At 30.8% G+C, this 17,500-nt stretch overlaps 1 protein-coding gene across 10 annotated transcripts in view; it reads left to right on the forward strand.

The window, feature by feature from the left end:
* Nucleotides 1-17,500, forward strand: part of LOC145259962 (zinc finger protein 1-like) — a 529,574-nt gene that overhangs the window by 336,798 nt on the left and 175,276 nt on the right. For 2 of the 10 annotated variants that reach the window (XM_080117942.1, XM_080117947.1), the window contains exon 1: nt 7,132-8,985. The exons of the other annotated variants lie outside the window; for them this stretch is intronic. In XM_080117942.1, coding sequence (XP_079974068.1) covers nt 8,928-8,985 — 58 coding nt within the window. In that variant the 5' untranslated portion in view covers nt 7,132-8,927. Of the gene's footprint in view, nt 1-7,131; nt 8,986-17,500 lie in introns of those variants that run through there. 10 annotated transcript variants of the gene reach the window in all.

Here is a 17,500-nt window from a genome sequence, read left to right on the forward strand (position 1 = left end):
CTGGATTTTTACAATATCCTTTTTCTCCCTTTTTCGCCTTTCCTGCTTTCTTAAACATTTTCAAACTGTCACTAAGTAGTTAATAACTTTTTTTGATACAAGTATGATTAATTTCATATTGTTAGTTTCCTTTAATGCATTAACCTGCAAAAATTTATTGTATATTTTGCAAACCTCTTTCCTCTGATAAGAAGAATTCCGTTTTTTGAAACTCCATGGAATAAGGGTTTTCTTCTTTATTTGTACTCTTTGTTGGATAATTAAAGTTTTATTTACCTTCCTTACAGGTTTATAATGTTTTGAATAAATTTTCAATAGCAATATTTTTATATTGTGTGTGTGTGTATTTATATTGAGAAAACATGGGAATGACGATCAGTTATTCAAAATACTGCATATATATATATATATATATATATATATATATATATGCATTAGTGTTGGGACGATTTATCGGAATTAGGAATCGGAAAAATTGATGCCTATTTTTCGATGTCAAAGGTATTCTTTTAATTGTCTTTTTTTATTTGATTATGTTTAAAGTAAAATCTAACATTGCTGATAATAATGATTAAATAATAAACATTTATTGATTTTATAATATAAATAAAGCTAAAATGGATAGATCACTCTCCACAAGTGTATTTTTATGTTTAAGAACATATCTGCATATTTACCTTGTGTTTTTTACGAAGATCGGGGAAAATAACAAGGTTATAGTTAAATAATTAGAGATTTATAAAGAATCAGAATCGGTAATTGTATTGGAATCGTGAATTTAGCACGGAATTGGTAATTGTATTGAAATCGGGGAAAAAATACTGGAATCGTCCCAACATTAATATATATATATATATATATATATATATATATATATATATATATATATACTAGCAAAAGTACCTGTCGTTGACTGGGTTCAAAAACAGCCTACAGAAAATGGACTCTGATTTATGAAAGTATGATAGGTTATGAAAAGCAAGGCTTCTAAAGAGATAGCTTCGAATTTGGGGGTATCAAAACCAAAGCAAAATTTGATGAAAGTAAAAATAAAATAGATAAACCCCATAATTTATTATACCATACCTGTTCACATTGAAACACTTATCACAATATTCTGTGGATCTATATTAAAAAACCTTGTTAAACTTTGTGACATATTTACATTCCATGGAGGTCAGGCGCGAACGAACACCCCATAATTTTATTATACTATATTTCTTCAAACTGAAACATAATCATCAAAGTATACTTACGCAGATAGATATGAAAAGTCTTTATTAAAGTTTGTGCCTATTTCCATTCTATGGAGGCCAGGCACCAACGCAGATCCCACAATTTTATTATACCATCCCTATTTAAATTAAAACATACTTATCAAAGTATCATTATGTACACCTATATCAAAAACATTTGTAAACTTTTTTTTTAAATTTTTAAATTTTTTATTTCCATACTTTGTGAACCAGGCGCATATGCAGACGCCACAATTTTAATGAATCATAATTATGCCAGATCTAACATACCCATTCCTGTGTCTCGATACATCTATCATTATATGTGATCAGTTTTCTATAAAAGTCAACCATATAGGAGCCTATTCGTGACCAGACATACACACAGACGTTCAGCTTTATATTATATATATATATATATATATATATATATATATATATATATATATATATATATATCAGCTCAATAGAAGAGGAGTTAGATCGTCCAGAGTTAAAGTAGAGTAAGTATGAATTAAACTCAATTGATTAGAATGTTCTTATTTAAATGTGAACTAGGTGTCAACTATCCTTTTATTGATGATGATCAGATTACTAACGTCGTCTGTGAAACGATCGTACACAAATTTGAATTGTTATTGTTTGAATTCTCAGCACATGCATAAATGCATAATTTCATTTACCTCCTATTTACTGTGTGTGTCTCTCTCTCTCACTCTCTCTCTCTCTCTCACTCTCTCTCTCTCTCTCTCTCTCTCTATATATATATATATATATATATATATATATATATATATATATATATATATATTGTGATGGTATTATTCTGATATTTGTTCAGATTCGGATACAATTACAGATTTCCGTACTAAATTCCTGTTTTTGATAAAATTACCGAATCTCTAAATTTTTAATCATAATGTTGTTATTTTTCCCGATTGCTATAAAAAAATCACACGCTTAGTGTGCATATATTTTCTCAAACCTAAAAAAAAAAAAAAAAATCACACTTGTAAGGTTGATCTATAGATTTTAGTTTTGCTGGTTGTTTAAAATCAAAAAATATTTTATTATTTCTACCAGCAGTGGAAGGTTTTGTTTTAAATAAAATCAGATAAAAAAAAAAAAAAAGATGAAAACATAGTTTTAGGCATCGGAAAATAGACACACATTTTTTAAAATTCTGATACCGATTCCGATACCCCCCAAAAGTTCCGATTTTACTGATTCCCAATTTTGATAATTCATCCCAACACTTTATATATATAAATGGAAGGATACCCATTCCGGAATTGGTAAAATTAAGTCGTTGAATTAAAAAAAAATTTGTACAACTTTTATTTCCCCTTGCAAAGATGAAAACCACGATATAATAACACTAAACCTTATGTCTAGAATCCTTACTCTACTGTTGATAAAAATCCATTAAAGGATTTTGATTCTAGAAATTTTCTAAAATTTCGTTTGTTGTTAAGCACGCAAAATAAAGAAAGTAATGTTATTTACAGTTGTGGTAGGAAGATGGGTTCTTGCAGTGAGTGTCTTACAAGGGGGATCCAGAGATTAGAGCTCAGTCAAGCACCCTCGACAGAAAATAACGATAAAGACTTGTGAGGTCTCCTCCATGGGAAAGAGGTTGTTAGAAAACCGTAGCGATTATTTCTCACCAGATTGTAAAGTCAATTTTGAACTCTGTCAGGGTAAAAAGAGTGCTCTACCCCCTCCCGTCCATGATATGTAACAGCAGTACTCCATCTTGGGACGTACATTATTCTTATCTAAGTGGAAGATTGTATTAGGAGTCAGGTACTTTCTGGAGCAGTGGAATGATCCAACATACAAATCGATTTTAAAATATTTTAATAGGAATAGTACATAGAATGGAAGCACTTCTGAACAAAGGACACATGAGGAAGGCCGGAGAATAAAACGGTCAAAATGGAAAAATGGCACAACCAAGATGAGGGAGATAATCGAAAGGATGTAAATAATGTAAAGCCCAAACAGGTTGATTATGTCATAAATCCAACGCAACATCATACAACACCATATAATACCAGAGCACACCACACCACAACACACAATATAATAAATACCATACAAACTCACACCACACTACACCTGTCATTTTTTTTTTTTTTTTTTTTTAACTTTTACTTGATAACAACTAAACAATTGTACGTCACACCTGCTCATCTTAGAGTTCTTTCCTTTGGTATGTTTTACTCTAGTTCAACTATCTTAACTATGGATGGACAAAAGTGATAGAAATACCAGCTTCTTTGCAGTTTTAGTGTTTCAGAATGTTTTTGTTATTGAAATTCTAATTAATTTCCGTACTTTTTTTTTTTCTTTTGAAAACATACAAAAAAACAATTTTCACTCAGTTTTATTAATTTCAGTATGGAATTCTGATTTTTGTTTTTGGTATTTAATTTGCTTTATTTTTGTTCTTCCATTATTCTTTTGGTGATATCATCACTATATCTTACTATGAGTTATTATTACTAGTAATGACTCACTGGCAAAGTCAGGTTGTGTTCCTTAAGTCTGAGTGACAATAAGTCTCCCTAAATTTTAAGCATTCTCTGCTTCTTTAAATCAGATGAAAATTGTTCTGTGTTTTCGCAGCAGCAAGTTGTTTGGGTTTTTTTTTTTTTTCGGAATTTGAGTGTCAATAAACTTTTCCAGGATTCCATTTTTTTTTTTTTTTTTTTTTCCCCATTTACTTGCCTCCCCACGAGGGCAGAGTTAGATACAAGGTCTGTTTTTAATGTGGGGAAGATCCAGCTCACCAAAAAAGAGGTTCTCTGGATAGGAACAGAGATTAAAATTGCCTCATTCCAGAAGGATTTCTCGTCCACTGATCGAGATCAGAAAAGGTGAAGTGTAATATCAGAACAGATACTACACTCTGCTCCTAGCCAAAATACCAAGTTTTTTTTGGTTTTGGTTTCTTTCTACTCTTATTCACCCCAACCAAAGCGCAGTACCACTTGGATGTAAGGGGTTATGGAGACACTGTAGGTAGTTGAGTAACAATGCTTGTTCACATTACATTTAAATTTCTGCATGTAAGTATAGTCAGGGAAGTAGGAGACCAGGAAGGACTTCCAAAGTCTAACAGTTCGAGAGAAGAAACTCTCAGAGTGGAAGGCTTTCAGGAATCTGGGGACTTCTACAGTGTATGGGGTGGGATTTTGTTTCTTTCATTCAACATATTGAAGGAACACAAATACTATGAGTTCGGGAGAACACATTCCAATAGAATTCTTGCAAACTAAGCATAAGGATGCAAAACCGCAGCGATGGAACAGAGGTTGGAGTTTGCTTGATAGTTCAAGACCTATTTAGTTGTAAACTTTTTTTTTTTTTTTTTTTTTGACCCTTCTAAGAGGGAGAGACTAGTGGTAGATGACCAGCCCAGACGTGACAACAATACTCCATGCATGGGTTAATGGTGGCTTCGTAGAGATACAGGATACTGTCAAGTGTGAATAATTTTTTATCATGATAGAGGGAGCCCACCTTCTTTGCAGCAGCCTTGGCAATGTCTTTGATGTATCTGTTCCAATTCATGTTAGTTGTGAAGTGTTAAGCCGAGAAGTTTCACCAAAGACTTTTCAGATAGCATATTATATTATTAGTCATGGCAGTCAGTGGTTGAGAAGGTTTTCTTGTAATTGTTAAAGGAAAGAAGCTTAGCCTTAGTAGCATTAAATATTATATTTATGTACTTTAACTCTACGAATCTTGTCATCTCGTCTCTGTGCAGTGTGGATGTCATCATTATTTTATGACGTTATCCATTTCTTGTAATTATCAAAGGAAATAAGCTTAGCTTTAAATGTTACCATCCATGTACGTGCTCTTCCAGTGCAGGTGTGGGTGGTGCTCTCTCTCTCTCTCTCTCTCCTACTTTTCACTGCCATTTTGTGCAGTAGAAACAAATGTTGGTGTCATCGTCTGTGCTTTCTTGTTTGCGTCTTTTTAAGTATCACATTCTGTGTGTATTTTTACACATTGTGTGTTTTGTGTGTGTGTTTTTGCATTTCTATCCTCGTAGTTTTAGTTTCCTTGGTTTCAGATGATGTTTGTTCTGTCACCTGTGATTAGTCAATGTTACCTGAATATGTGGATTGGCTTCTGCATTTAAGGATTTTTTTTTAATCTTTCAGTTTATTACTATTATTATTATTATTATTATTATTATTATTATTATTATTATTATTATTATTATCATCATTACATATTTTTTCTTTTCCTTTCTTTTTTCTTTCTTTTTTTCATTTTTTCCTATTTTTTGTCATTTTATTTTTTCTTCTCTTCGTTTTTATTTTTCTATTTTTTTATCTTTTCTTCTTCACCTTTACTTTTCTTTTTTCTCTCTTTTTTCTTTGCTTTTTTCCTATTCTTTTGTCTTTGCTTTTTTTCCTTCTCTTTTTTTCTTTGCTTTTTTCCTTCTCTCTTTTTTTTCTTTGCTTTTTTCCTTGTCTTTTTTTCTTTGCTTTTTTCCTTCTCTTTTTTCTTTGCTTTTTTCCTTCTATTTTTTTTCTTTGCTTTTTTCCTTCTATTTTTTTTCTTTGCTTTTTACCTTCCCTTTTTTTTCTTTGCTTTTTTCCTTGTCTTTTTTTCTTTGCTTTTTTCCTTGTCTTTTTTTCTTTGCTTTTTTCCTTGTCTTTTTTTCTTTGCTTTTTTCCTTGTCTTTTTTTCTTTGCTTTTTTCTTTGCTTTTTTCCTTGTCTTTTTTTCTTTGCTTTTTTCCTTTGCTTTTTTCCTTATCCTTTTTTTCTTTTCTTTTTTCCTTCTCTTTTTTCTTTGCTTTTTTCCTTCTTTTTTTCTTTGCTTTTTTCATTTGCTTTTTTCCTTATCCTTTTTTCTTTTCTTTTTTCCTTGTCTTTTTTTCTTTGCTTTTTTCCTTGTCTTTTTTTCTTTGCTTTTTTCCTTCTATTTTTTTTCTTTGCTTTTTACCTTCTCTTTTTTTCTTTGCTTTTTTTTTTTGCTTTTTTCCTTGTCTTTTTTTTCTTTTCTTTTTTCCTTGTCTTTTTTTCTTTGCTTTTTTCCTTCTTTTTTTTCTTTGCTTTTTTTCTTTGCTTTTTTCCTTGTCTTTTTTTCTTTTCTTTTTTCCTTGTCTTTTTTTCTTTGCTTTTTTCCTTGTCTTTTTTTCTTTGCTTTTTTCCTTCTATTTTTTTTCTTTGCTTTTTACCTTCTCTTTTTTTCTTTGCTTTTTTCCTTTGCTTTTTTCCTTGTCCTTTTTTTCTTTTCTTTTTTCCTTGTCTTTTTTCTTTGCTTTTTTCCTTGTCTTTTTTTCTTTGCTTTTTTCCTTCTTTTTTTCTTTGCTTTTTTCCTTTGCTTTTTTCCTTGTCCTTTTTTTCTTTTCTTTTTTCCTTGTCCTTTTTTTCTTTTCTTTTTTCCTTGTCTTTTTTTCTTTGCTTTTTTCCTTGTCTTTTTTTCTTTGCTTTTTTCCTTCTCTTTTTTTCTTTGCTTTTTACCTTCTCTTTTTTCCTTGTCCTTTTTTTCTTTTCTTTTTTCCTTGTCTTTTTTTCTTTGCTTTTTTCCTTTGCTTTTTTCCTTATCCTTTTTTTCTTTTCTTTTATCCTTCTGTTTTTTCTTTGCTTTTTACCTTCTCTTTTTTTCTTTGCTTTTTTCCTTTGCTTTTTTCCTTATCCTTTTTTCTTTTCTTTTTTCCTTGTCTTTTTTCTTTGCTTTTTTCCTTGTCTTTTTTTCTTTGCTTTTTTCCTTCTATTTTTTTTCTTTGCTTTTTACCTTCTCTTTTTTTCTTTGCTTTTTTTTTTTGCTTTTTTCCTTGTCTTTTTTTTCTTTTCTTTTTTCCTTGTCTTTTTTTCTTTGCTTTTTTCCTTCTCTTTTTTCTTTGCTTTTTTCCTTCTCTCTTTTTTTCTCTGACTTTTTCATTTACTGCTCTCTTTCTTGTTATTCGCCTTTTTTATTTCTTTTTCTTTTTTCTTTTCCATTTTTATTCTTTTTCGTCTCTTTTTCTTCTTCATAATCTTTTTCCTTTTTTTTCTTTTTCTTCGCCTTTTCCATTTTTTCTTCTTTTTATATTTTTTCTCTTTCCATTTTTTTTCTTCTTCGCTTTTGCCATTTTTTTCTTTCTCTTCCATTTTTTTGTTTTACTTTTTTTTCCATTTTCCTTCTTTTTCTACTCAATTTATTTATTTTTTTTTACTTCTTTGCTTTTTTCCTTTTCCTTCTCTCTATTTTACTCCCTTCGTCTTTTATATTTTCCTTCTCTCTTGTTATTTAATTGCTTCCCCACGAGAGCAATACATGACACAAGGGCATTTTAATGGGGGGGGGGGCTCCCTAAAAAAGTAGCATTCTGGTAGTAAAGAAAAATAAAAAGTTGCCTTAGTATAGAAAGGTTTCCCCTACAGTGACTAAAGACAAATAAACTTAAGTGTAGCATCAAAACAGATACTACACTCAGATCTCACCTATTCTCGCTTGCCTAACTCACACCTATTCATACTCTTCCACACAACAACCTCCAATGCCTTCTTTAAAAAACAAAAAAACTCTTCATCCCAAATCTATGGAAATGGTTTCACTTTTAAACATTTTGTACCTCTACTCCATTCTTTTTCTGATGATCACCTCATCTCTATTCTCCATCCCTTATCCCTTATTTCTCATCCCCTGCCACAACTCCACCCCTTTCTTTATTTTTTCCACAGGCCCACCTTCCTGCTTTTTCCTGCTCCAGAGAGGAGACACAGATTCTGCATGGGGTAGGGGATATTAAAAAAAAAAAAAAAAAAGAAGACAATCTATGAGAATTGAAAGAAGCAAGATACAGTCCCTTTCTCCGCCCACCCCAGAACAACAAAAAAAAACTGTCTTCACCGCCTGGTATCATCCGAACAGATGGAAGTCCCGCTCTCTCTCTCTCTCTCTCTCTCTCTCTCTCTCTCTCTCTCTCTCTCTCTCTCTCTCTCTCTCTCTCTCTCTCTCTCTCGTCACAACTGGCCTCTCAGCTTCGTCCTTTCTCTTTCCCTTTTCACCTGCAATCACTCTACAGCCAAAGCAGTAAAAGGGCTGGGGCACCTAGGTTGCCAGCACAGCATCCTCATCTTTACTTGCTCCGTCACTCAGCATCTTCCACTACTACCTCCCACCTTGCTGATAACGGAGGTCCGGGGCTATTGCTACTACCGCTACTACCACTACTACTACTGCTACCGATGCTGATCCTGAGTATTACCGATTCGACGATTGGCAGCGGTGTCGTGTTTGTATGATCTCTCCGGTATTGTGTCGTCGATCGAATACACTCCTTGCTTCCCCGGGCCGATAGGAAACCCCCGCGCTACTGCTGCATCGTCTTTTTTTTTTTCGACAAATTATTATTCTTATATTCATTATTATGATGGTTCTTTTCATCACTTTTGCAATATCATCACCATTGTCGTCATCTATATTATTATTATCGTCACACCTACACCATCATCATCACCACTACCACCACCAACATCATCATCATCATCACTAAAGGTGGCAGCGGCAGAGTTCCCCCATCGCTACCACTGCCACCGCAGCGCCAATACCCGACCCGACGCTGGTCTCTCTTCATCTCCATCCTCATGTGTGTCTCATCAGTTCCGCTACCTTCGTTATATATCGGAGAGAAGGTAGAGGGACAGCGCAGCAATAAGTAGACATTTCACACCTAGCCATGTATAGGGAGACAACGCTGTCAGATAGTAAAGAGCTTAGCGGATGCGACCTGATAGGTAAGTCAACAAATATTTAACATGTGCCCATCTACAAAAGCACACACACACACACACACACACACACACACACACACACACACACACACACACACACACACAGTGTTTCTGAAGAATCTTTTCCACCTGGTCAGTTGATTGTCCTTACTGCGTTGACAGTAAGCTGGCATGTGTACATATATATATTATATAAACTTACACACACACACACACACACATATACACACACACAGATACATAACCTGATAGGTAAATCAAAAAAATATTTATCATGTATCACTTTACAACCACCTTATATGTGTGTAATATATGTGTGCGTGTATATATATATATATATATATATATATATATATATATATATATATATATATACACATTACTTATGAAGAATCGTTTCCACCTGGTCAGTTGATTATCCTTACTGCCTCAACAGTAAACTGGCATGTGTACATAAATCCATATATATATATATATATATATATATATATATATATATATATATATATATATATATATATATTATGTATATATATTATGTAAACTCACACACACACACACACGTTATAATCTGATGGGTAAATCAAAACAATATTTATCATGTACCAATCTACAAATACCCACCTATATATATATATATATATATATATATATATATATATATATATATATATATATATATATATATATAGTATGTTTAGTTATACAAACATACTCGGTTACATACGTGTATACATCTTTCAATAGTACTTATGTTCAAAGGAGCCATTTCATCAAACGAAAACAAAATCAATTCTAAAGCCCACCTCAAGGGTCATTTATTTTGTATCATTATTGTAGTTTATAGGTCTGATAAAATGTTCCCTCTGTATAGATGTAATGCTGAAATATGTATGCTCACATGTAACCAATAATCTTTCTATAAATAAACATACTGTGAGCATGCTCTGTTTTTTTTTTTCATTGAGCACTCTTTGATAAATACAAAAGTTTCGCTGAATTTTTATCTAGGAAACTAAAACTATACAACAATTATATATATATATATATATATATATATATATATATATATATATATATATATAACTTTAAAAAATCCTCTTCCATCTGATCAGTTACTGCCTTTACAACGTTCTGGCATACATGTATATATATATATATATATATATATATATATATATATATATATATATATATATATATATATTATAAACTTTCTCTAACATACACACATTCGTTATGACTTAATAGGTAAATCAAAATATAATTTTCATGTATCCATCTACAAATACTCTTATACACCTACACTATCTTTCTTTCTTTCTCTCTCTCTCTCTCTCTACATATATATAAATATTTATTTATATATGCATGTATTACAGAAAATGAGAACAACATTGATACCGACGGTTTCAGATCCAAACAAAAGCGAACTAGGATCCCTATGCTGGGCTCTCGTCCGCCTCTGTTTGTTTATGTCTGTCTTTTCTGCAGAGTGAGACAGAAATAAACGGAGGCTCATGAGAATCCGACATGGGTGACAAACTATAGGTCCCCCTTAGTTTTTAATTGAAACCGATGGAACCGATGTTGTTCCGGTTCTCCATAGTAAATAAATAAAAATAAATAAATAAATAATATTTTTGAATGTTTCTTAACAATTGAGCTCTCTGCTGGCATTTTCTCTCACTATATATATATATATATATATATATATATATATATATATATGTATATATATATATATATATATATATATATATATATATATATATATATATATATATATATATGAGAGAGAGAGAAATATTGTGCGTGTTTTATTTCAATTAACACTAAACATTCTGATCTTTCAGCGATTCCCTCGGTTGCATTGAGACACTGGTAACTCAGTCCTTTGGGCAGAAGCTACCGAATGGAACCGAATCTGCAGTCAATGTTTTGATAGCATGAACCACTGTGGTATTCTCTGTCCAGTGAGACGATCAAAGCATCAACTGAAGTATTAGTTACATTTGGTAGCTTTCACCTTGCTGACTGAATTTTCCGTGTCATAATGAAACTGAAGGTATCGATGGAAAATCATACAAATATACAATGTCAATTAAAAATTTTAAAAATATAAACACTACGAATTGAACACTCTGGATTTGTCTTCTATAGCAAGAAATTATACTATATATATATATATATATATATATATATATATATATATATATATATATATATATATATAATTATATAATCATCTACATACAGTACTGTTTCGCTGTTTCACAGCTCATCAGTGCGGCTAGACATGTAACTGCCTCTCTCTCTCTCTCTATCTATCTATATATATATATATATATATATATATATATTGATGGGACGATTCCAATATTTTTCTTTATTCTGATAAAATTATCGATTCTGTTTTAAATTTCTAATTCCGATACAATTACTGATTCTGATCGTTTTAAAATCTTGTAATAGTTTTTTTGTTTTTAGGGGTCCTGTATTTCCTTAAATATTCGTGTAATATGTACATAGGCTTTCAAGAAACGTAAAAAAAGATGCACTTGTCAGTAGGGAGGCTGTGTAGATTTTAGATTTAACAATGCAAGTTCACAATATATAAATATGTATTATTTCATCATTTGTAATGAAACATTAAACAAAGACGAAAACGAAGCAATTACGTTAATTGTTTTTGGCATCGAAAATATAGGCATAAAATAATTTTACTGATTATAATAATCGTCACATTACTAACTAATTATATATATATATATATATATATATAATGTGTGTGTGTGTGTGTGTGTGTGTGTTGAATATGAAAACTAGTGGCTACACATATGCAAATATGTTTCAGTGACCACCCTGCTAGGGAAAATCACATCACCAGGCCAAGAATATCTACCTATATATATATATATTGTTTTGTCGGTCCCTGATTACGGTATTTGTCCCGCTTTACGGTGTTATTTATAATGTTATTTGATTATATACGCTATGTGCATAATATACTGTACTGTATTTTGTTACTAATTTTTAATGATGTATCCCATAGTTCTAATGAATATACGTACACACACATACACACACACATATATGTGTGTGTATGTGTGTGTACGTATATATATATATATATATATATATAAACATATGAGTGTGCTTATACATGAGTGTGTGTGTGTAGATATATATATGTGTGTGTGTATGTGTGCATATACATGTATATGTATATATTTGTATGCGTATATATATATGTGTGTGTGTGTGTGTGTTTGCATATATATATATACATATGCAAACGTTGAAACAGTTTTCCACCTGGTAAGCTGATTGTCCCTTACTGCCATGTCAGCAAACGGTCATGTGTCACTACCATTTTGCATTAAAGATGTTTATGTCAGCTCATTGTTCTGTCACACAGACACACTTGGTATATATTTTTCATGCAAAAAGAAAACAAAAAAAAAACAAAAAAAAAACACGAGAAAAATCGAAAAAAATAAAATTGTTCTAATTAAACAGCTTTGTTATTTTTGAACAATGTTTGCTTGATTTAAAAAAAAAATGATGCACAAGAGCACACAGTACATATGTTATATATATATATATATATATATATATATATATATATATATATATAATTAGGATTGACTATATTTTGCTTTCATTAATTATCATATAACCTCCTTAACAATAACCAAAAATGTATAAGTACATACATTAGCACTGTGATCGGATACATAAATGAAAAAAAATATATATATATATATATTGAAAGCATGTGCCTGTATAAATACATACTCTCTCTCTCTCTCTCTCTCTCTCTCTCTCTCTCTCTCTCTCTCTCTCTCTCTCTCCAACTATTAGGTTTTCCATTATTTTCAAATCTGAATATATCAGCTTCCTGTAATCGGAACCGAACCGGCTCAAGACAGCAGATCCTGGACGCACCGAGCTTGATATCGTCTGCGATTTAGTTTTATAACAACAACAACAACAACAATAATAATAATAATAATAATAATAATGATAATAATAAGGGGCTTCATCTCAAGCCTTCGGTGCAGTTTCGCAGTTTTTGTCCCGTGCAATTCGTGCATAGACTCCTGACGATCGGATCTATCGTTAAGCCGCAATAAAGCGTTAAGATAAGCCTCCTTGAATTATTTATTAGTGTTTATATATATATATATATATATATATATATATATATATATATATATATATATATATATATATATATATATATATATAAGTCGAATGATGTTGGATATATTGTTACAGGGAAAATGTGTCATCTTTTGCCGTTCTAGCAGCGACCGCGTATGTGTGAATACAACACACAAACCGGCAATTAGATAACACGTGTTTATACACACACATTATATATATATATATATATATATATATATATATATATATATATATATAATCTCAAATGGTTTGTAACGTTTTATGTCATTCATGCCATAATCATAATTTTTTATTTATTTATCTTTATCATAAACCTCAAAATTTTTTTATATAAACTCAAGGATACATATATATATATATATATATATATATATATAATGTGTGAAAATGTCTTGAGTAGCGAGCGCGTAATGGACGGACTTTGCCAATAGTGCCTACGAACTTGCTGATTTTAAAACTCAAATTTTTAATTGACCTATATTTTTAATCGACTTATATTTTTAATCGACTTCTCATCGATTTTATGTATTTTACCTTTCACTTTTTGATTTCTGTTTTCTGCTCCTTCTCACTTTTACTTCCTCAACACCTGAAGATGATTCGTGAACGAATCGAAAGCGCTCGTGACAGTACCAATTATGGAAACTTCATTTATATTTTCGATTTTGATAAAAAAAAAAAAGAAAGAAAGATCATACGGAAAATCGGAAAAAAAAAGGAATCCTAAAGCAAAGTATCTCTGTTGCATTTAATAATGTTTGCTTGAATGAAAAAATGCTGCCTAAATATACCAATATAGATAATATCGATGGCTTCGTTCAGTCTCAAGAGACAATAAATACCACATTTTTAGTATTAACCAGGCTCACCCTTGTTTACCTTTGGTGATCTATTGGGAACCGGTGTGTCAAATGTGAATCTGCCGTATATATTTTACCTTGATTTAATCATTCGGAAATCCATAAACTGTGACATTTTTTCAGATATTTTTCTTAAATAATTAGAAATAATAAATCTCTTTACTTCTATATTATTATTATTATTATTATTATTATTATTATTATTATTCCCTCCCTAGGAGTCCCCACACAGGCCACTGTCAGAGATTTCTTACTGATGATAAACTGTGGTGTTCCCTTGAATCTGAGTGCCGATAAGTTTCCTTAAATTTTTTAGTACCCTTCACCTCTTTTAATAACTTCTGCAAATGGCTTATGACAACATCTGTTTACCATTGATTTCTCGCTGCCAGCGCTATTAGTCGCCGCTGGAGTTTGGATGGCAAATAAGCCTTCTAAAGTCCTCGTTGAATTCTTCCAGTGCTGGTCTGATTAGTGTCATCCGTCCTTGAATCCTTCAATCCTCCTTGACCCTTCATCATCTTCTTCATCATCATCATCATATAGAAGTTTTTGTGGTATCTACAAACACACATATGCAAATTATATGACAACACTGAAAAGAGATTCTGTGTGTGTGTGTGTGTGTGTGTGTGTGTGTGTATATATATATATATATATATATATATTCGACATCAGAAAGTTGTTGAATCAGGATGGAATGAGAGGCTTGGAGAGAAATACGTAAATAGCTGAGGGACAGATGAAGGACTTGTTCAGTTAATTATAAATTACGCTTGATTAGAGACAATTTTAAACAGTTTTTCTAATCATAAACTCAATCCCAGAACTAAAATATATTTTAGTTTGTATTTTGTCTGATTATGATATAAAGTGTAAGGTACATGTCAAAGTTTATATATATATATATATATATATATATATATATATATATATATATATATATAATGTGCAAAATGTTCAGCCGTAAATTAATGAACCGATCATTATAGATTTTAAAATACATCTGCTAGGTAGAAGTGTGACTAATTTGGAGTATATTTTAATTTAATTTTATGAAAAGGAGGTTGAAGAGAGGAATTGGGGTTTGTGGAAATTCAAAGAACTCATATTTTTGTGGATGATATTTTGACAATAAGCATTAAATATGAAAAAATTTTACTCAACTTTCAATAAAGTTTTTTTGTTGTTGCGGGAGAGTAGGGAGTGTATCGTATTGGCACAACATCTCACTTCCAAATTCCAATATTTCGAATTTGCATCGAATTTGATCTGTAGTCAGAAGACGTCAAATAAGCAAGATTCCTAAAAGTTTAATCTAAATAAAAAAAAAAAACCATTAAGTCTTAAATTTAAGATATTTTTTAGAATCAAAATTAATGTAATAGATTTTGATTGAAATTGGAACAAGAATTCTAGACATACGGTTTAGTATCGTTATATGTGGAGTTGAGTTGAATTTTCATAAGGGGGACATAAAAGTGGAACAAAGCTGTTCGGGGAATTAATTTTACCCGTTTTGAAACGAGAATTCTTCCAGTAGTAGTAGTAGTAGTAGTAGTAGCATATACATATATCCTGTCGCCGGGTTTGAATCTATCGACTGGTCTTACACGTGACACCATGCACTGATGATTCCCGAAAAGATGAAACACTAGTGTCTGTAGGTATTTAATAATTATTATAGCAAATAATTATATATATATATATATATATATATATATATATATATATATATATATATATATAATTTATTTACACAAACATTTACAGAAACATGTATGCAGATATGTAGCCATCAATGTTTGTATAAATAAATTTAATATACCTGCTCTGTTTACTCATTGAGCACTTTTTGGTAGACACATGTTGTTTCATTGGATGTACTTCTAGGAAATTAAACTCTACTGCCATAATATATATATATATATATATATATATATATATATATATATATATATATATATATATATATATTATATAAGAAATGTACCTGGTCGCGACACTGGATATGCTCGTGTTTTGGACAACTGGTCGGCTACAACCTGAATACCTCGTCAGGCGACTTAATAAATTGTTACTTTCTGGTTTCTTCTGTGAAAGTCACCATTTATTAAGTAGACTGAGGAGGTCTTCTTGCTTTGACCGACTATTTGTTCGGAACATTAGCATGTAGTGCATCGTGCATAGTCATGAATTTCCTGGTCTTCTGATCGAGATACGTCAGTTTGCGATCATGTAAATTTCTTTATATTAATAAAAATATGTATTGCTCTTCTTTTTTATTTTGAGCACTCTTAATGACTTTGTTAAATTCATTAGTTATCACTCTTGAATACTTTTAACCTGATATAAATATATTGCCTGTCTAGCCACACTGATGAGCTGTAAAACAGCGAAACAGTACTGTATGTGTATATATATGCATATATATATACTAGCAAAAGTACCCGTCGTTGACTGGGTTCAAAAACAGCTTACAGAAAACAGACTCTGATTTATGAAAGTATGATAGGTTATGAAAAGGAAGGGTTGTAAAGAGATAGCTTCGAATTTGGGGGTATCCAAATCAAAGCAAAATATGATGAAAGTAAAAATAAAATAGATAAACCCCATAATTTATTATACTATACCTGTTCACACTGAAACACTTATCACAATATTCTGTGAATTTATATTAAAAAAAAACCTTGTTAAACTTTGTGACATATTTCCATTCTATGGAGGTCAGGCGCGAACGAACACCCCATAATTTTATTATACCATATTTCTTCAAACTGAAACATAATTATCAAAGTATACTTACGCAGATAGATATGAAAAGTCTTTATTAAAGTTTGTGCCTATTTTCATTCTATGGAGGCCAGGCGCGAATTTTATTATACCATTCCTATTTAAGTTAAAACATACTTATCAAAGTATTATGTACATCTATATCAAAAACACTTGTAAACGTTTTTTTTTTTTTTAATTTTTAAATTTTTTATTTCCATACTTTGTGGACCAGGTGCGTACACAGACCCAACAATTTTAATGAATCATCATTATGCCAGATCAAACATACCCATTCCTGTGTCTCGATACATCTTTTATCATTATATGTGATCAGTTTTCTATAATAGTCAACCATATATGAGCCTATTCGTGACCAGACACAAACACAGACGTTCAGCTTTATATATATATATATATATATATATATATATATATATATATATATATATATATATATATATATATATATATATATAATCATGATTCTTTGAGGATTACAAAATTTATATATTGCAATAATGAAGGGAAGACGAAAATTCATGATTAAAGTGTTAAAACGAAATCCACATTTAAAAGAAAATTAACCCCGTTAATTTCTTTTAAATGTGGATTTTATTTTAACACTTTAATCATGAATTTTCGTCTTCCCTTCATTATTGCAATATATATATATATATATATATATATAT

The sequence above is a fragment of the Euprymna scolopes genome, chromosome 35, assembly GCF_053919585.1.
Source record: "Euprymna scolopes isolate OS-2025 chromosome 35, ASM5391958v1, whole genome shotgun sequence".
NCBI classification, from domain to species: domain Eukaryota; kingdom Metazoa; phylum Mollusca; class Cephalopoda; order Sepiida; family Sepiolidae; genus Euprymna; species Euprymna scolopes.